Consider the following 21,427-nt stretch of genomic DNA (forward strand, 5'->3'; position numbering starts at 1 on the left):
GTGATCAAATCCTGTGAAGGCCAAAGGCCTTCTCAGAAGATTTGCCTGAAAGGGATGGATGGATCCGTGTTTTGTGCCAGCATCCATTGCGACATCCGAAGGGCCTATCTCCGTGACCCACAGTGGGAATTAAACCCCACGATTCCTTACTCCACGACTCGAGACCAAGCACTTTAACCAATGGGCCAAGCGCGCCCGTTATCCATTCAACACTTTCAAGTGCTAGAAGGTCACCTGTTTGGCTTTCATTATGAGAAAAGCCAAGTGTCGTCCTGTCCTCATCTCTCTAAAAGTATTTTTATTCATAAAATGTTATAATAATAGTTATTATAAATACGATACTCTTAATTTTTTTTTCATTATTTTCTTTAAAATGTACGTATTCTTTATCCTCATCTTACGTATATATACTGTTGTCATAACCGAACCAGTGACTTATTATGTAGCAGTGTCTCAGGCAGATGACCATGAGGTGATAGTTATCAATTCAAACAAAGCAATCTGTCTGATATGTTATGCAGTTGTTTATTTAGGTATCTAGAATCAATCTTAAATATTGCCGATCAAAAGGTGTGTATACATAAATTTGTTGATAACCTTGCAATGATCATAATCTAGGTCAAAAAAAAACTCTTACAATGTTCTATCAATGAATTTTCATTTCGATCGTGTGAAAACCGGATTTGCATCCATTCTTCGCTAGGAATAATTTCTGCAATGGAATTTTCCTTCAGAACTTTTATTTTTCTCGCGATATTGTCACAGGTACGTACATGTATTATCATAAGATGAATTTTAGTTCTCCTTAGTGAAATTATTTGTTCAAAATATTACATATTATGTCGCACGTGTGTAGCAACCGCTAATGATATACACTGTAACGCCGCTTATTTCAACACTCAATGATAGTTCTATCATTCAGCGGCGATATATCATTAGCGGTTGCTGCACACGCGTAACACTTTACTATCTTTGAGTATTCTTACAAATATACATGTACTTCCATGATAGTGTTTCTGTAAAATGGTTCAGCAAATGATAACGGATAAAAAAAAACAAAAATCGACCATTCAAAAATTGAAGCAGTTTTAAAACCATGTTGATAATTATAGGGATCTTAATTAAAATCAGTTTCATCACATAGCTTAAGGATATTAATTTCATTACATGTAGTATAGACATGGAAAGTTGCATGATGACTACCAATATGTATATAATTATACTCTAATTATAATTATATACACTGTACAAAAATATATTGAAGAATCTTAATTAATTAAAAGTTAATTTGTTTGCCATGCGAAGTAATTTATCGAATAGTTCCTTTAATTCACTTAGAATAGTTTGCATTATGAATTATTGAGCACATTATTTAATGGGAAAAAATTGCAATTAGCACATTCGATTCGATGCTTCTTTAAATTGAAGTTATATCACAAGTTGGTTTGTTGTTCAATCTCATGTAAGAAAGACTGTAATTAAATAAGTAATAATAATCATAAATTAAAGATTGAATGCTATGCACTTTGAAATTTATTTTTGAAATTATTTTTTTTTTTAAAAAACTTTATAATGCGCTTTTATACTGCAAAGAATAATATCAGAGAAGAGAAAATGCCACTGAGATATTTCCAAATTTTACACATTTTTCTTTATTTCAATTGTGTTTACTGTATTTTCTTTACATCTAGACAGCAGGAAAAATCACGGTGGTCTTCCATATTGACGAAATAGGAAACTCCGGAAACCGAGTGAAAGGCGGGGCCTGCTGTCAGGGGCTCACAACGACCTGTTCTAAGTTGTGTAAGCCCGTCATATCAGTGTGCATCTACAGGTGGGTAGATGTCTTTTCAATCTATTCACTGGGTGAAAAAAGTGGTTTCCCATCATGGGAAACTTTATGGAAACCACATGGAAACCTCAAGTTTACATCATGTTTCCCAGTGGTTTCCGCAGCGGATGCCAGGTTATTCCGCCAAGTTTCCGTGACACGGAAACCCCCTACGCTCCGATTCCATAAGGTATCCCGAACCACGGAAACCTCTGTAAACCTGAAGTTTCCCGAACATCCATGTAGTTTCCCGTAATGGGAAACCTAAAGATTCCACTGGTTTCCAGAATCAGGAAACTTGATGGAATCGGAGCGTAGGGGGTTTCCATGGAATGGAAACTTGGTGGAATCTTTAGGTTTCCTTTTACGGGAAACTACATGGAAGCTCGGGAAACCTCACCATTCCTATAGTTTCCGTGACTCAGGAAACCATATGGAATCGGAGCGTAGTGGTTTCCGTGGGATGGAAACTTGGTGGAATCTTAAGGTTTCCTTTTTAAGGAAACTACATGGAAGCTTGGGAAACCTCATGATTCCTAAAGTTTCCGTGACTCAGGAAACCACAGGGAATCGGAGTGTAGTGGTTTCCGTGGAATGGAAACTTGATGGAATCTTAAGGTTTCCTATTACGGGAAACTACATGGAACCTCGTGAAACCTTACGATTCCTAAAGTTTCCTTGACTCAGGAAACTATATGGAACTTGTGTAGCAGTTTCTGTGTGGCGGAAACTTGGTGGAATTATCTGGAGTCCCATTCCTGGTTGAAGTTACTGGGAAACTTCAAGATTCCCCAACTTTTCTTAAGGAAGCGATGTGAAATTATGTGTATTCTTTCAAAAATCTATCAAAAAAATTATTAAATGTAAGAGAAAAAAAGCATTACCATTTTATATGTTTAATAATTCATTTGATGTACAAAAACTGTAACAGTGTTTTTCATTGATATCAAAATACTAAATAAATTCATGTATCTTAGATAAAGAATGGAACAGTCTTTCACATTTAAGTCCATTCATAAGCGTCATTAAGTACTTCTTTCAACATCAGTTCCCTGGTATTTCCTTCACATCACCTATGATCTGCAATATTCATACAAAATTATCATATGATGTGTCAGAATTATAATGCTTGAATATAACTTAGAAATCTGAAAGATCAGTCAATGTTCTTTAATATACCAATATCAATAATTACTTTCCATGACCATGATACATATGATTTCAGCATTTAATGTGTCTCTTTAAAATTTAATGCTTTATGATAAGGAAAAATTTTTTACATAATATAAATAATGTTTTCAGCCTCATTATGTCATTGAGAATATATTACAATTTCATAGAACCCTGCTTTAAGTTGAATTAGTTTGAGAGAAAATATACTCTTTATAATAACAAAAATATTAATAGAGAGAGAATTTTTTAAAATTTTTGATATTTGACCTAAAAAATTGGTTGAAGATCATTGCAGACCCTCCACACCAATTGCATAAAAGCTAGATTACACCAAGGGAGAAATATACTCTGGACTACGACTTTGAATAAAGATATACAGTACATTTTGATACTGACCTTTGACCTAGAAAATTAGTCCAAGGTCACTCTTCATCCTCTATCCACAGGCTCTCTGTAGTTTAAGTTTGAGAGAGAAATATGCTCAGAACAAGTGATATCAGATGGCATGATGGGAAGACACACTGACTGTTTAAGGGCATCCACAGAACAGGTCTCTAAAAACAATGCAATATATATGTATTACAGTATGGATATACATGTACTTGTATGTTAATGATTTATCATATGCTGCATTGGACACATATGCTTTTATCATGGTGTAAGTATACATGTATCTTATGAGTAATTTTATGCCAGTATTGCATGTACACTCAGTTTATAAACAAGTAATTTAAATTTTTTTTTTACAAAAATTGACCAACATTATTTACATCCACTCATCATGTTCATGAATCGGTGGATCAAAATTCAGTCAGTTTTAGATCTCTATGATATACCATAGACAACTTTCACATTTACAAAAGTTATTCCCCTTTGCAGGGTCAATCTGGGGTCAATCGGCTTAAAGGGGGAGGAAATAAGCACCTCCTTCAAATTTACCTGGTCTTAGAACCTCTGTCAATCATCTGAAATTAAGCCTGGGATTGGATACTTTGATTTGATTGACATTTAGCTTGCTGCTGTTGTGTATATCTTGTGTACCATGTCTGGAGATCGTACCGACCATCGAATTAACTTTCAGGCTTTTGATGCCTACCGCACTGTATGCCAACGTGATAAAGAAGCAATCAAATCGTTCTTTTTTTAATTCATAAGAATAGTCATAAATATAATCAATCTATCAAATTATTAAATAAATGACAAGAAAATCATGGCTATATATATAATATATTATAAATTTAATTTTAAAAGGGAGGATTTCATATCACGATTACTATTTTAATTTCCGTGTCAAAACATGAGTTAACGTACATTGATTCCTCCATTAATGAACAAAATAAACCGACCTGTGTTTGAAGCTTGTGTCATGGAATTAAATAAAATATTTTTTAAAACAAGTATGACAACATTGTAACATTGTTCATGAGTCAAGCGAATTTATATTTATAAGACAATCCTGGTACGTGTCGCTTTTCTTCGAGACATGGTGACGAAGTAACCTGTTACGGTATAATAATAAGTTTTAGAAGAGAAATTACTCGGAATATAACATCTTGCTTTGTATTTAATGTTTGAAATTAATAATGAATCCCGAAAGAAAAAAAAAACATGCAGATTATTCTTTTCCCGTTTCATAGCTGTCGGGGAATCAGCCCGGGCCATTTTTACCGACTTACGTTATGGAAAAATCAAGTAGGGTTTAGAAAAAGATATTTATAGACAATAATATTTCTACTTCAACATTTTATTCTCAAAACATCGTTTCTATGTTTCATTGTTATTTACCGAGAGACTGTTTTATGATTCACTTTCTTCTTTCGTTTTGCGTAGATGACGTGTAATTTGAATTACTTCCCTTTTTGTCGCCAGATTACAACGACAGATTATAGTGCTAAATGTATTTTCGTTATAACACTTTATTAAGAAACACACTGTATATAAAAAATGTCGAATTATTAAAAATATCAGTTATTTTAAAAGAAAGAAATTGAGAGAGATTCTGTCTGCAACAAAAAAATGCTTTATTTCGCATTTCAATTCATGAGCTAAACATAAAAAAAACGGCCTCGGTTTACAAAGTCGTAGGAAAACGCATACAGGTAATACACTCAGGGGCTCAGGTAACACCCTGTGTATATAGGTAGTATACACAAGCCAGCGTCGTTTAGTGTGGGCTTTCAGCCGCTTCGATTAAGCTCCACCCCACACCAAACTTACCTGAGGAAAACCGTACGGTTGAAAACCTCGGCCTTTAAGACGCTGTTTTCCCTCTATATAACCGTACCAACTTTGAGGGTCAATATCTTGGAAGTGAAATCTGTATGAACATGTTCATTATGATTTTCATGTTACCCCATATTGGCCATACAGATACAGATCGACAATAGTTTTATTGAAAAAATACAAGTAACTTACAAAGGACAAAGTGAGAAAAATGAGCGATACACCGACAATTGGAGACAACTCTTAGCAATGTGAAATTTGTCTATTGGTGAATAGATGACAATTCCTGTTTTAATGTCACTGAAAAATTAAGAGACATTAAAAATTTAAGCCCGATTGTCATGCATGCATGCTGTTTTTTTCAACCAAACTATAAATTACAATTGCTTGTAATTGAAAGATGGATCCATTACACATTGCACCCCATTACTTTGAAAAAATGTAATGATTACAATGCATTACCATTACACATTACCATTACCCCAGGTCTGTTTTCAACCACATAACCTTTTACTATCATAAAATTTACCAAAATTTAATACTTCAAATAATTTCATTGAATACATGTATCTAAAAAATTGAGGAAACTCTAAAAACTTAGTGTCAGACTTACAGAAATTAATCTTTGGAGAGAAAAAAACCTATCACATAAAGATGTGCATAATGAGCCTTTTTTTATTCATTTAGAACATATCGTATGTGCATCATTTCCCCAAGAAATTTTCAAAGACAATGGACTATTTGTGAGCAGAAATCATTGCTGTTTACTTAATACATTTGGAAAATTTATGAAAATAATCAAATAATTTCTTTATTTTTGATTTTAGATAATGCTAAAAATTATTTAATCTCTTATAAGTAATCCAACTGACTGTAAAATAAAATTTTTCTTAATCTCAATCTAAGGGCAGATCACTCTAACTGCATAAAACTACCCAATATCAAAGTAGAGCTCTTTAGTGTGCAGATTTTAGAGCTTCCTTAAAGTCATCAAAATACTGACCAGCAAGAAATCAGTTAATAACATTTCCTCTTTTTCATTCAAATTTTTTGAGAGATCTCAAAGTTTTTTCCTCTTCAATTCAGGTTCGAGATGACAAAGTTTTACTGTAGTGTATGTATTAGAGAACTGATTGTATGTCAATCACGACAATACATACATAACATGGAGGGGGGCAAATTGTTTCAGCCCTAGCTTTTACATAAAACTTCTTGTAGCTCACAGCTGATAAACCACAGCTCAGTATTTAAAATTTAGAATCTTTTTTTTTTTTTTCAGGCAATTGTTATACATACCAATCATGATTTAATTACCACTTACCAAATGACCACATCCTGAATCATCATACATTTTATATGATTTTATCTCACTGGTTTTCTTTTAAAGTCATGCAGTTTTCTTCTCTCTGAAATGATAAAATATGTTAAGGTACTATTGCATTCTAATTTAAACTAATTATGTAATAGCATTAGCAACAACAGGGATGGGCAAAAAAAAAAAAAAAAACAAGATGCGCTTGTAAAACACTATGTGCCCGGCGGCAACAAAGTTTCGAAAAAGCAATTTTTTTAGCATATAGGTCACAGTCAAGATCACATAATCATCGTCCTTGTTGTCACGTGAAAGCACTTCATAAGTGGAGTATGCATACTAAATATGATGTCACTATCTCATATAGTTCTAAAGTTATGGTGAAGGTTTAAGTTGACAACAGGCAGACACTGAGATAAACAGTTATGGCAAAAGTTCGAAAAAGCTATTTTAACATATAATCACAGTCAAAGTCACAAGGTCATTGACCTTGTTGCATTTCAAAGAACTTAATTATCATAGTATGCATACCAAATATGAAGTCTCTATCTCTCACAGTTCAAAAGTCATGGCAATGGTTCAAGTTGACAACAGACAGAAAGGACAAAATCAATACACGTGCCGAGTCTATCAATTCAGGCGTATAAAAATTTCAAACAAATGAGCATCAACTAGTTTGTACCATTCTACTTCTCCTATGTCAGGACAACCATCACTAATTTACTATTTCATCCAAGTCTTTTTTTCAAAATATTTAATCTAATGCAATAGCTCACCAGCAGAATATGATATTGTGCTCGACTCATTGTTTGCCTGCACCACAGTTATGTAGAATGTGGCGTATGTTATAAACTTATAATTATATTCAGATATAAGAAGCATGTTATTTTTTATGACAGCTAAGTCTGTTCAGTTAGACAATACCATGTACACTGTACATGTATGTAAGTAGTTTAATTGTGCTTGATTATTTACTTATTTTCTTCTCAACTTAAAGCTGAACACAACTCGTAAATAGGCATACGCCATTTTCAATAGCATTATCTACGATACATCAATACTAGGGTATACTCGTTGCAATCGTTACACCTGACTGCTTTATTGTCACGGGTATTGGCGTGGAATAGCAACCCGTGATCGTGCTGGTTATCTTGCATTACCTTTTTTTACATTTTATTGCAGTTACGTTTATCTGTGTTTTTTGTATATTTTACTGACTTATAAAACTATAATTATTATAAACTTATTTGGTATCTTATTTTCCTGCATTAGATGAAGTATTACGTTATTACTTTCGCTACCGAGTTCTTCTGTATAGCATACGTCCATCTTCACCAGTGTAGACTGATTACACTGAACAGTGACCAACTGCTGCCCTATTTATAGCGGTCTGCAGAGAAGATAGACTCGGGAACAAAAATGGCGGACAGATTCCTTTTACGAATCGTATTCAGCTTTAAAGTGTTCTGTATTTTATTATCAAGTTTGTAATAAGCATTTTGAAACATACTATCAATATTAATTCACTATGAAGGCTTAATTTTCTTTTTTTACATCTTCATCTCAGCAGGTTAGACAGTACAAAAAAATCTTTTGAGCAGTAAACTATTTCAATAAACAAACCTATTCTCTTCAGAGAAGTGGACAGGCTTTCACCTACATTCACTTTTTTATGTATATTTTCCCTCCATATCATCTCATGCATATGATTAAGGGTTATGCTACAGTATTGGCTACAATCTATTCCAAATGTTCTGAATGATGATATCCTTCATGATAATCGGATAAGCTGAGATTGAAGACACTTTTTGTAAAAATATTGATGCTTTTATCAAGGTTTTGAACCAAAAGTATTTCATTCATACCTTGCCATAAGTCATAAGTTCCAAAAATCAAAAGAGTTGGCTATCCGAAAACGGAAAGTCAGAAGAAAACACATGTATGTATTCAAACCGGATGTACTACAGTCTGAATTTAACTACGAAACCATGCTCGGTATAACTATTATCATCCGGATAATTTGAGCGGGGTTAAAAATATATTTTTGTTTAAATCCGAAAAGTATTCATTTATATTTAGAGAGAGAACATACATATTGAGCATACATTTTAATAAACATGGTGAAAGGCGAAACGTTGCCATTTTACAACATACGGTGCCTTGGGACCTCTATAATCTATTTAAGTTATGTTGTATCACTGTCTCAAATCTCTCTCTCTCTCTCTCTCTCTCTCTTGCAATATATGCACTTAACAATTTAAAACTTAGATATCCAACTTTTTAAAATGGCGTCAGAACAAAAGTTGCCTCCGATAGTGAAGATTTGTTGTTGCCAAATATTACAATTATTTGCCGTAAAAAGTTAACAAAAATATACGTACATTAATCCTTGGTCGTTGGTCATTGCATTTATCACAGTCTTAAAGACACTGGGTGGTGAAAACATCAACTTTTCACATTTACGAGCTGCTTACACCTTCTTCTTCGTCCTTCTCGATCCTCCAAAAATGGCGCCTCGGGAAATTGACCAATGAAATAAAGCGCCTGCAGAGCGATGCAGGATGGGAAAATAAACTGTTTACATTCACTATGATTATGTGTGATTATGAGATTTTATATTAGAATTTAGAAGTTTTCCCCTGTTCATGGAATAAAAAAAGGGGCTCCTATTAAAATATTTTTTGTCGATATGATGTGTAGGCCTAGTATATTTAGATAAAAAGCGGTTAAATACGTGAGAGCAGAGAAAAATAATGTTTCTTGTGTGACACCTCAACTTATTTGCCTTCGGGATGAGGGGTTCGGGGCTTGGTTGTTGGTTGTGGCCGTCCTTGCTGAAATTACCCCCCCCCCCCCTCCCCGCTACTTTTAACTGTTATAATTATGAATTTATAATGTCACATCAAAAGATGTTAAACCTTTAAAAGTACATTTTTTTAATTGCGAACGTTCCACAGGAATCCTTAAAGGCATGAAAATGAGTTACAATTATAATACATGTATATATAATTAACAATAACCGTCCTTATTTTTTTTTTATTTCAATAGTGATGATTGAAAAGTTCGGTGTTTAATAATTAATTGCTTATAATTTTTGGGGGGATTAAAATACTACTAGAACTCCCTCCTTTTCTGGTTTTAATTAGATTTTGAGCCTGCTATCAATATACTGTATTATTACTGGTGGACCCTCTAGACGTTTCTCTATTTGCTACATGTAGGCCTAAATTGTACTTGAAACTTCTTTGCCTTTAGCTAATAACTTTCCCACATCATTTTAACAAGTAAAATTGTTAAATGAATTAGGATGTTGAAAATCTTTTTTTAGGAGAGTTACATGTATCTCAAGATGGAATAAAACTTACATCTAATCAAAGACAACAAAATATAATAGTATTTTAATTCAGTATTTAGTCGTGATGGGTATAAGTGAGGTCATGGGAAAAATTATGTCAAAAGTCATCTAGATACTCGTTGATGTACAGGGCTGTACTTATGCATATACAGCTTTAGCTGGTCCCGCCCTGTATTTCTTTTAATGTTTTTTTTTTTCGTACAGGGCTGTACTTATGCATACAGCTTTAGCTGGTCCCGCCCTGTATTTCTTTTAATGTTTTTTTTTTCGTCATTAGCTTTACAGAAATCTGGTAAGGTATGCTAGTCGACATCAAAAAAAAAAAAAAAAATCCCGGTAAATTTATTACCCTAAAGGAAATTACTTTCCTACAGGCCTGAAGTTCGAGTCTATTAGTCAAATTTAAGAATGTCACGCATCTTTTTTAAAAAGAGTAGCATGTCGGGGAATAAAAATAAAGTAATGTACAATTTAGATAAAGAAAATTAATGTTTGTTGAAGTATTGACAAACTTCATACCTTTATATAATGAAATCAACAAAAACTGCACAAAAATACAATCGTGACAATTATACAATTAATTCTTTTAATAGATTGCCTCAAGTTAGCATCCACTACTTTAAAAGCCGTTGTTCTTCAGGAAAACAAAATGATGCAAAATATTATAGACTTTTCTTTATCTAGAGAAATGGCCTTTGGAGAAAAGAATGGCTGAAATTTTTAAAGTTTGTTAAATATATGTGCATGATCATATGTGCATTTAGGACCCTACATTGTAATTTTATGCGAAAAGTGCAGACGTTTACTACACGGGGATCTGCGTACATATAAACAAAAAAGGAAAAAAAAAGTTTTATGTAATGAATATTATAACATTATTTAATAAATGCCTTTGTATAGTACGTTGGATTACAAATTTCACACAAAACTCATCAAGACTATTAAATACAGTGTTGATTTCACATTGATCTATTAAGTAATTCTGATTTAATATAATTATACACGACGAGAATTTAGATCTAATCAATACCTATAGAAAATTATTTAATTTCTAAAGTCTGAGCATAGTTTTTTTCAAATCAGTAATGAAAATTGAAATAAAAATTCTAAATAGTTCGTTCTTTCATTGAACATCTTAAAATAAATGTATGTTATTTTATAAATATGTTCTCTTGTATAACTTTATTTATGAAATATACAATTTTTTAATTGATAAAAAAACACAAATCGTCATCTTAATTCAAACGAATTTTCGATCGGAGGCTGTGTGTGTACATGCTCGACAACAGCCCATTGTTCCCTTTAGGTAGAAAACCGTCTCAATTCACATAGAATATACAAAAAATACACAGTGACAGGTGTCTTCGCGGCACGTGTCTCCACCTGATATGGCACGTGAGGACAGGTGCCCGTAGTTATTACACAGGCCGACTATAGTGATTTTTTCAAGTGTGGTTTTATTTTTTTTTGAAGGGGGGGGGGGGGGGGGCTTCTCTAGGAAAAAATGAAAAGCAATCCACCCACCCCAATAATAATAATAATTTATTAAATTAAAAGAAACACAATCTTACTAAAGTAAAATACTAGTATGATAATACTCAGCCCCCAACCAATTCGATGGATTTTATCTGACCAGTTTACATTGATCTCTATGTAACCATACTTACTCTTCTATATTTTGTTTTTTTAAAGGTCAGACGATACGTTTCCCATTAAGTATCTGTTTTGTGAATCTTCATATTAATGTATAATAAATTTGTATAAAAATCTTTATTACTTTCTAAACTGGTTTTTAATAATTTGAAACACTAAAAATGTAATTGTGACAAACCAACTGAAGAATTTTTTCCTGAAGGATTACCCCGGTATATAAGAGATGCCAACCTCTGGTATCTCACACAAAATGCCTTGTAAGGTACCTTGAGTTTTTGTGAATACATGTTATAATGTAAAAAAAGTAAGTCTTCAATGTCAAAATATTGGAAAAAATTATAATTATATTATTGAGGAACTTCTCATCTGTCCTTAATCACTACATTTTATATAATCGCAACTTGACATATTTCTTTATTTACTTTTTTATCGATCGTTTTACCTTTTCTGTAAATAATATCATTAAAGGTGCCCTTCGCTCTTGCGTTTTTTTCAAAGGAACATTCAACATAGACAGCTTACAAGAAAGTGGGATCGGAAATGATTGATATCTACATAACTGCACTTAATTTTCTCTATTCCATTTCATGCATTCTATACGAGTTTACCAAAACTTATTTGATAAATTTTTAATATTAAATTGCGTTCACGGCGGTGCTGAAATATTATATCTTATCACGCAGAAATACACATCTAGTTATTTTAACTGTTTGAAGGGAAGTTAATTATTTTGATACAGCATGTAAACACTTTTGAAATATTTCTATAATTGGTAAGCATGTGGTAACATCAGAAAATATTTAACTTTTTGTAAAATAAAAAGTAGGTGGATTACCATTGAGATATACTTTCAAAGTTTCTCTACCTGGGAAACATGGGGGAAACTACACATTGGTGGCTTCCATGTCGGGAATCTATATGGAAACCACTGAGGCATGTTTCCATGGTTTCCTATCTTGGGAAACTAACGGGAAACCACAGGTTGGTTGTTTCCATGTCGGGAATCTACATGGAAACCACCAGGGCATGTTTCCATGGTTTCCTATCTTGGGAAACTAACGGGAAACCACAGGTTGGTTGTTTCCATGTCGGGAATCTACATGGAAACCACCAGGGCATGTTTCCATGGTTTCCTATCTTGGGAAACTTACGGGAAACCACAGGTTGATTGTTTCCATGTCGGGAATCTATGTGGAAACCACTATGTGGTTTCCATAAAATTGAAACTATATGGAAACTACTGATGTCACGATTCCCATATGTTTCCATCGGGTTTCCAAATTTGGGAAACCTGGCTTTTCATCCTGTGTTAAATACATAATTAGTCATGAAAATATAAACAGTCATGTAATGGTGAATTATATATACACAATAATAATTCAATTATTATGTATTAAGTTTCTTCAGCTTTGATAAATGTTGTACGATATTTTTTTTTTTACAATTAATGTTGATTGGAAACAATGCTTTTGTATGTTGATTGTTGATGCTGATATTAAATCGGTTCCATGTTGACAGGGATGATCCTAACAACTGCGATGCCTCAGCGGTAACATCAGTCAACCTCAAAACCAACGACCAAAAATTTGGCACTCACATTGGAAATATGTCTAATCCTCTCTTTTTGGAAATAGATAATTGGGTGAGTTAAAATGATTATTAAAGATTCTATATAAAAAAAAGTTTCAATTTCATTTTCAAAAGTGACGAGACCATTCTTCAAGCGATAGCAACGTAAATTGCTAATGCTTGTGTTACTACCTTGTATTCTGAATCAACGATCCGTACATAGAAAAAAACTGCTTCTAGATAAAACGGCTTTAATTAAAAGGGTGGGTGGTTGTAGCGCTTTCACAGAGTGTATTATATTTTGAAATGAATTCAAATTATACATGTATACGCAGGAAGTACACTGAAAGAAAAACCTATGAATTTAACTAGTGTGCCTCGTAAAGCGTTGGTCGTAATTAGTAAACTTCCATTTTACTAGTTAAGATAGTGATTTGTGGAGCGGGGTTCGTATAGATACTTAGACACCTAGTGAAAGTTACTTATCAATTCTAAATTTACTAATCTTATCTAGTATAAATATACCAATATCTGGTAAATCTACTTTTAAGGTAGTGATTGTATGGACAGTAAATTTACTAGTTTTCTTCGTAACTTTAACTAGTTATTTTTTTTACAGTGTATTTCATTTGTTATCGGATAAAAATTTGTTTTGGCTTTTAAAATGAAATTTGTACCCCTCTTGCCACAGTGACTACACGTGTACCTTCCCCCAAATCACCACAACAGAAAATAAAAGTATTCTGGTCTTTAAAATTGGATCCGCATACATGTATGGACATGTATATTTTTGTAATAGGCCCAATGGACGAGTCAATGGTTATGATCTTATGAAAAGAGCGCAAAGAACGTACAACACTGAAAGGTTTTTGGTATCATATTAAAACCTAAAAAGCTCAAATTATGGATATCTCAGTTGAAACTTTAAAAACATAAATTCCATGCATAACTCAAAATTTTGACACTTCACCTTGAGCAGATGAAGTTTCTAGATGAATGATTTTTTTTTCGAATGACCGTTGATAGCGACAACAACACATTGTTATATCCAAGCACTCAATCATACACCTACGTGAATAGAAAGACTTCTTTAAGCATCAAAATTTGAACGCAAATCTTTATCTCAAAGCTTTTTTGTGTTAAGACATAATATCAACATACAAAGTTTTCTTTCATTAATCAAGAAATTAACAGCTGTAATCGTTGATACCTAACTATTAAGATATACTTTGAAATCACTAATTTTCACTGGGGCCTAATTTTCGTTGTTTTCGAGGTATGGACAAATCCACGAATTCATGAACACCACAATCAGTTAACTTTTATATGCATTACTACTAAACCAACCACGAAATCAAATCCCCTCAAACCTAAAAAATTTGACCCCACGAAAATAAAGGATTTTAAAGTAACACAGACTTATACTCATCACTTTATCAAGATCCCTACCCAATCCCAAAAGACTACCAGATGATGGTCCCATGCCCTCACTTCTCTTACTCTGTCAAAAAAATGTTTATTTCGTTCTTTAGGATAAGTATAAGTCAAGGTTCCAAATAATAGTCCACGACATGGGACCAACAGACACGCCCCTTATTTACCAGGCCCAGTTTTCTGATTTCTCTGTGATTGTTGGAACGGATGAACTAAGTAAAGTTTGGAGAGCAAAGACGTTAAAGGCAAGTTGGATCTCCTCCAACAATGCTTTCAGGTAAATGGACGCTTGTTCACGAATTATTCTATATATGTTAGTACAAAGGCGACGCATTGCACATAAAAAAAAATTATAAAAACATTGATGAACTTTAACAAGATCGCACTATATGAGCCCATAATGAAAAAAACATCATCCGTATCTTTATTAAACGATTTGCTATATGGTTTTTTTCTGTTTGACAATTTTTTTCCTATCCTATTTCTGTACTTCTTGAAAAACTAGCATAAATCGCTATTCATGAGAGACGAGTGTTTCTAATCGCTATTCATGAGAGACGAGTGTTTCTAAAATCTTGTCCCCAAAAGGAAAACGGTTTTGCTTTATTATACGGACACCTGCGTGAAATATGACACCTTGATAAATAACATTTTTTTTCTTTTATATAGATTACACATATCATATAAGCTCTACTGTTCCTCTGGCTTTTATGGACCAAACTGTGATATCTCATGCCCTCGAAACCCCAACAAATGCGTGCATGATGGAAAAACTTACTGTAAGACAGGTACCTGATTTCCTTTAAATCTTTAAATGCTCATCAGAAAAATATGTAAAATGTATGCTGTTTTATTTCGAATTCATTTCCGTCGTTTAATGATTTTTCTTCGACAATTATTCAATTACAGAACTCTTTGTATATCCTATATATGTACTGATATTATCCTTTGATAATGACATCTACAGTTAGTATTGAAACATAGCAAAAGTGTAATTTTTAATTGAAAGTCTTTTAAGAGAAGGACTACCATTATTATAGACTTTATGTGTGGTTAGTAGACCCTAGACATATTTCAAACACTTTTGTCCCTTTTGTAATAGGATGGAACGGTACAAACTGCGATCAGGACATTGTGGAGTGTAATGACCCAGGCTTTTGTCATTATGGGCGTTGCGTGAATACTATTGGAGGATATTACTGCGAATGTCCTGATGGACTGACGGGTACCCAATGCAGGTTAGATGACGATGAATGCTTCTTTGAACCCTGTAATGGAGGATCCTGTCTGAATACCCTGGGCTCCTTTTCTTGTTCATGTCCAGGTGAAACAACGGGCAAAACTTGTGACCAACTGATTGCTAGCAGGTGTTCAGATTCAACATGCCATGGTAACGGAACATGTAAAATGATATCCAATGGTAACAGTACGCATGCACAGTGCAAGTGCAATTTCGGTTACATGGGAGCAGATTGTCGACACCGAGATTATTGTAGTATTCACGGTTGCATTAATGGTGGTACTTGTGTTAATACTGCTGACTCATCTTTTTGTGTTTGTCAGACTGGTTTCTCGGGTAAAGATTGTGAACTGCATGACTACTGTTCGAGTTATCCTTGCAGCCATTCAGGAACGTGCACAAACATCTACAACGGTTTTCAATGCGACTGCGCCAAGGGGTATTCCGGTGTAACATGTGATGTTCGTGACTTTTGTCAAAATCAAAACTGCAGTAATCACGGCGAATGCTTTAATGGACATTCAGATTTTCATTGTGTATGTGAAAATGGTTTCTCGGGAAAAGAATGTGAGCAGATCGACTTTTGTTTTAACGCGACCTGTCCGCCGGCTCAGAAATGTGTTAATGGCAAAAGTGGATATTCATGCGTTTGTGCGGGTGGATTAACCGGAGACAAATGTGACAAATTGGATCGATGTTACTTTGACCCCTGTCATAGTCATGGAATATGTTCAAATACAGATTCTGGTTTTACCTGCAATTGTGAAGGCGGTTGGACTCTAGCAGACTGTAGCAAAATCGACTATTGTTATGTAGATCCGTGTATACATGGTAACTGTACAGACTTGGCCAAGGAATTTCAATGCACATGTGAGGAAGGATGGGTTGGAAAAAAATGCAATGACACAGACTTTTGCTTAAGTGATCCGTGCTACCACAACGGCACATGTTCAAATAAGATTAATACTTTTGAATGTCTGTGCCCAACAGGATGGACGGGAAAAAGATGTGAATTGGTTGATGATTGTTTGAGTACTCCATGTCATAATAACGGGAGTTGCTCAGTGGATAACAAAGGATTTCACTGCGCATGCTTATCTCGTTGGACAGGTCCAACATGTCTCGAAATAGATTTTTGCTCGGGAGATCCGTGTCAAAATGATGGAACTTGTATAAATGGATTAACTGGGTATTTCTGTCAATGTCCTGATCGTTTTACAGGAGCAAATTGTGAGACAAATGCCTGTGTCAATGAGACCTGCAGTGGGCAGGGGTCTTGTAAGGCATTTGGTGGGGGGTATATTTGCGAATGTGATGATGGGTTCGTAGGATACGACTGTGAATACACAGACCCATGCAAAACATTAAAGTGTTTAAATGGCGGAAACTGTACGGTATTACAACATAATTATACAACCTCCACCTCTTTATATTTCAACTACACAGCAGCATGTATCTGTCCTTTCACATGGAAGGGTGAAAGATGCGAGGAAGATGTTGACGAGTGTCTCATTAAATCAACATGTGGAAGGCATGGACATTGTTCAAACAGTAAAGGGGATTTCACCTGTTTCTGTGATCCTGGTTATGAGGGCAAACATTGCGAGAAAGATATTAATGAATGTGCCTCCATGCCCTGTAAAAATAATGGTACTTGCGAGAATAAAGATGGTAATTTCCTTTGTCGATGCGATCAATTTTGGACGGGAACGACTTGTGATCAAGACATTGACGAATGCAGGTACCATCCGTGTGAAAACCAAGGAATATGTAATAATTTTCCGGGAAATTACTCATGCACTTGTGGAAAATTCTGGATGGGTAGGCATTGCGAAAAACATATTGATGCATGTCATGCGCAGCCATGCAAAAACGGTGCAACATGTATTGACTTAGACACCACCTTTTATTGCAAATGTGATTCAAGATTCACAGGTCGTCATTGTGATGTTGATGTTAACGAATGCCTAACACAATACCCATGTCAGCATGGGGGTACATGTGTCAATACTGTAGGGGGATTCAACTGCAATTGCACATCCTACTGGGAAGGACCACATTGCGAAGAAGACTTCGATGAATGTTCCTCAAGTGTTTGTCCTAATGATACCGCATGTGTGAACAAGCGCGAAGGATATGAATGTCAGGATTGTTCCCTATTCTCATGTTATCATCATGGTACATGTATAGATTCCCCTGTGTCTGGTCCAAAATGCCAGTGTCCGCGAGATTGGACTGGAGATCATTGTGAACAGCGAGATTTTTGTCGTTTCGACCCATGTGGTCCCCTTCAAGTGTGTAAAAATACTGAACATGCTTACATCTGTGACTATCACCCATGTTTGAGTTCTCCTTGCCATAATAATGGTACCTGTGTTGAGGTTCGAAGTGACATTCGCTGCGATTGCACAAAAGGTTGGATGGGTGATCTTTGTCAAGTAAAAGACTATTGTGCCAGCAATCCTTGCGTTCACAATGGCACTTGTCAAAATCTTGCAGATGGTTTCAAATGCACCTGTCCACCTGATTGGTTAGGAGATACATGTTCTGTTTACGACTATTGTTATTCTAAACCATGTTTGAATGATGGAGTCTGTGCAATCAGACCGAACACATTTCAGTGCTTGTGCCATCAACAATGGATGGGAAAAAAATGTGATGTTCGAAATTACTGCTATGAAATGCCATGTGAGAACCAGGGGATATGCACCAATACAAACTCTTCCTTTAATTGCTTGTGCTCAAGAGAATGGATAAGTCATAACTGCAGTGTCTATAATTATTGTTTTAATCAACCATGCAAGAATGGTGCCACATGTAAAAACATGCCTTCAAATTTTACTTGTACATGTCAACCCGGGTATACAGGTCGACACTGTGAAACAGCGATCGACTATTGTGCTTCAACGCCATGTCAAAATAACGGGACCTGTGTGAATTCTCCATATGGCTATTTTTGTACATGCGCAGCAGGCTTTGTCGGACATAATTGCCAAACCGACCTTGATGAATGCAAAATTGACATGTGTCCGGCTAAATCATCCTGCTTCAATTATCATGGGGGATACACCTGTATATGGGCTTCCCAAACAGCTAGGATAAAACGAAATTCATTAGGTAAGGATAAGTTATTTATAAGAAAAATCCACATAGGAAAACTTATTTATATAAAGTTGAACTTCGGTATCTAAAAAACTGATATCTCAAATACCATTAATATGTCGAAGTTTTTTTTTTTTAAATCCCAACAAATATTCATGTTTTTCTTGTTCCGATCAGGTTCAATGTAGAGTTTTTGGCTGTATAAATACATGTAAAACGGAAAGATAGGCAGACACAAGAAAACAAGATTACCGATATATAATCTTGCTGTTTGGTTGCAGTTATTTTCTGTTTTTAGAAATGGCATCCTTGAAGGTGACAGTGCCGATAGAATGGGAACACGGAAGTTACGTAGCCTTGGTGACACGTATACAAAGTACTCTGGATTCTTCTGTATGCTCAAAGGAAACGGAAGTAGAACCGGAAAAGTATAAAATAAACTACATGTGAGTTTTTGATTTTTATCAGTTATATATAGTCATAAAAGAAATAACTGAGAATTGCAATGGATATAAAGTTAACTTTTTCCAAATAAAAAAAAAATGATAACAAAGATCAGAAGTAAACAAAAATCGGCTGAAAATAAATGCCCTCTTCATAATTCATTTTCACTGTTTTACAAAATGTAAAGCATTATACAATAAACTACTGAATATACAAATATTTTATATTTACACGAAAATACTTCATTTACAAATTACACCCTATAGCTATTTACTGTAACTGCAATATTTTAAAAAATAACTTATATGTAGAAGCACATATAGAATTCTTGCGTACCATATAGATCATCCAACTCAATTAATAACGATAACAATAGCCTGCAATACCTGGCCGATTTTTAAAAGATAAAAAAAATTTGTTAAAGTATGAAAAAATGATCGATTTTTGTTTTTTTTAAGTCAGCTCTGCGTATGCTTTTTCATAAGCAAATATTTTCGGTCTTTGTGAGATTTTTGTAAATTAGAGAGATTTTACATTAAGTACATGTATACTTTAATATTAGAGGAAATATGAAGTAAATTTTGGATATAACTGATGTTAAATTTTTCCCTTCTTATCTGTCGCGCTATAGGCATTCTGTCCGCCTTATCCCCTCATCTTCTTTATGAAAAAATATAACATAGATCACGAGGGAAAGAATTCGCAGAATGAAATGTAAAATCAGCAATATTACGCTAACAAAAAAGCTATTTATGGCGAGCTCAACCTTCAAGAACATTGTTTCACTTCCTCCCAGATTTTTTATTTAAAAAAAAATGTTTTTATAGTATTATTTCTGCTTCGTATGACAAACTTTTCCCCCCTTATTTTGCAGATCCAGACAGGTTGCCTTTTCATTTAAAGCAAATTGTTATGGAGAAAACATTGACATCTCAGAAGCGGAAAAGGTCATACGTAATCTGATATCATCATAGAAATACATCTGGTGTACCTTATGATTGATGAGGACTTAAAATGCAAAGAAGGGAATTGCAATATTTCAAGAAAAAGAAAATTGGCCGTCTTGTGTAAAGACTGTGACTTCTTTTTTATCATTGATCTAAGGTAATATGGGAAATTGACTTTCATTTTTTATATAAACTTGAGGCATTTAATAAAGGAGCTAAGGGGGGGGGGGGGGCTACTCGGTTCCGCGATGAACTGCAAGAGAGAGATATTCTTACAAGAAATTAGCTTTCTAGAAAAATATTATGTTATCCTCATCGGCAAATAATTTATAATTTCCAAAAACTTGTTGTCTATCCTAAGTTTACAGTGTACATATAATTTGGTTGCGTTTTACTTCAGATATATGAAGATGTGTTACACAAGTTTATTTTTTATACACGTTTGGTTAGGATAAGAGAATTTGCTTGCATTTTCATTGACTTTATGCTTTTTCCTTTTAAAGAGATTTCACCACCAATTTTTTTTCTTCCTTCATTTATTTTGATTAATTAAATTATTTCCTAATTGATTATGCTTTGTTTTTTAATTTCTCTTGTCTGTTAGAGTTTTTATTTGTGTGTTTAAATTTTTTTTGTTTTTTATTTAGTTGTGTATCATATATATAATAGTGATGTGTTTTGCATGCACTTTGTATAAATAGTAGTCAGGGTTTGACACATGGTGCACGAGCCGGAGGCGAGTGTCAAACCCTGACTACTATATACGCATAGTGCATGCAAAATACAACACTATTGTTATTAATTTGCTTACTGTTGCATAAGAACGACATTATTTTCTCCAATCCCGATGTTTCATCATTGTATGCGCATCAAATGTAACCATTACATATGATTTTTTTAAATATAAAAAGTAAACTCTATATACTACATGAATGTGACGATTGAAAGATGTTTTATTCATTTAGATGAACATAAACATTTATTAAGTAAAGTCCACATAGGAGAGACTAGTACGATATATTTGACGTTTTCCTTTCATTTAAAACGATTTTGATATTTGATGTGCCACGTAAACGTCAGAACCAGCACCGTTGAAAAAACAGGAAATTTCGCCGTCTGCAACAAGCGTTGATCCGCGTTTTCC

General features: G+C 34.1%; 1 protein-coding gene and 1 long non-coding RNA gene across 2 annotated transcripts; one reads left to right on the plus strand and one right to left on the minus strand.

Annotated features, from left to right (window-relative positions):
* Window positions 1-250: 250 nt before the first annotated feature.
* LOC134262542 (neurogenic locus notch homolog protein 2-like) lies at window positions 251-20,357 on the plus strand. The gene is made up of 8 exons (XM_062744941.1): window positions 251-292; window positions 1,692-1,834; window positions 13,066-13,189; window positions 14,649-14,827; window positions 15,220-15,338; window positions 15,653-18,907; window positions 19,191-19,338; window positions 20,211-20,357. Exons 1-8 carry the CDS (start codon window positions 251-253, stop codon window positions 20,308-20,310), a joined length of 4,110 nt encoding a protein of 1,369 aa, XP_062600925.1. The 3' UTR covers window positions 20,311-20,357.
* LOC134262537 (uncharacterized) lies at window positions 3,538-9,031 on the minus strand. Its single transcript, XR_009991023.1, has 3 exons — window positions 8,405-9,031; window positions 6,549-6,633; window positions 3,538-3,558 (listed from the first exon to the last, which is right to left on the minus strand). It is a non-coding gene; the product is annotated as an uncharacterized LOC134262537 (long non-coding RNA).
* Window positions 20,358-21,427: the final 1,070 nt, after the last annotated feature.

This window comes from Saccostrea cucullata, unplaced genomic scaffold, assembly GCF_032062105.1.
Source record: "Saccostrea cucullata isolate Sc308-1 unplaced genomic scaffold, CSIRO_AGI_Scuc_v1 ctg1427, whole genome shotgun sequence".
In the NCBI taxonomy this organism is placed as follows: Eukaryota; Metazoa; Mollusca; class Bivalvia; order Ostreida; family Ostreidae; genus Saccostrea; species Saccostrea cuccullata.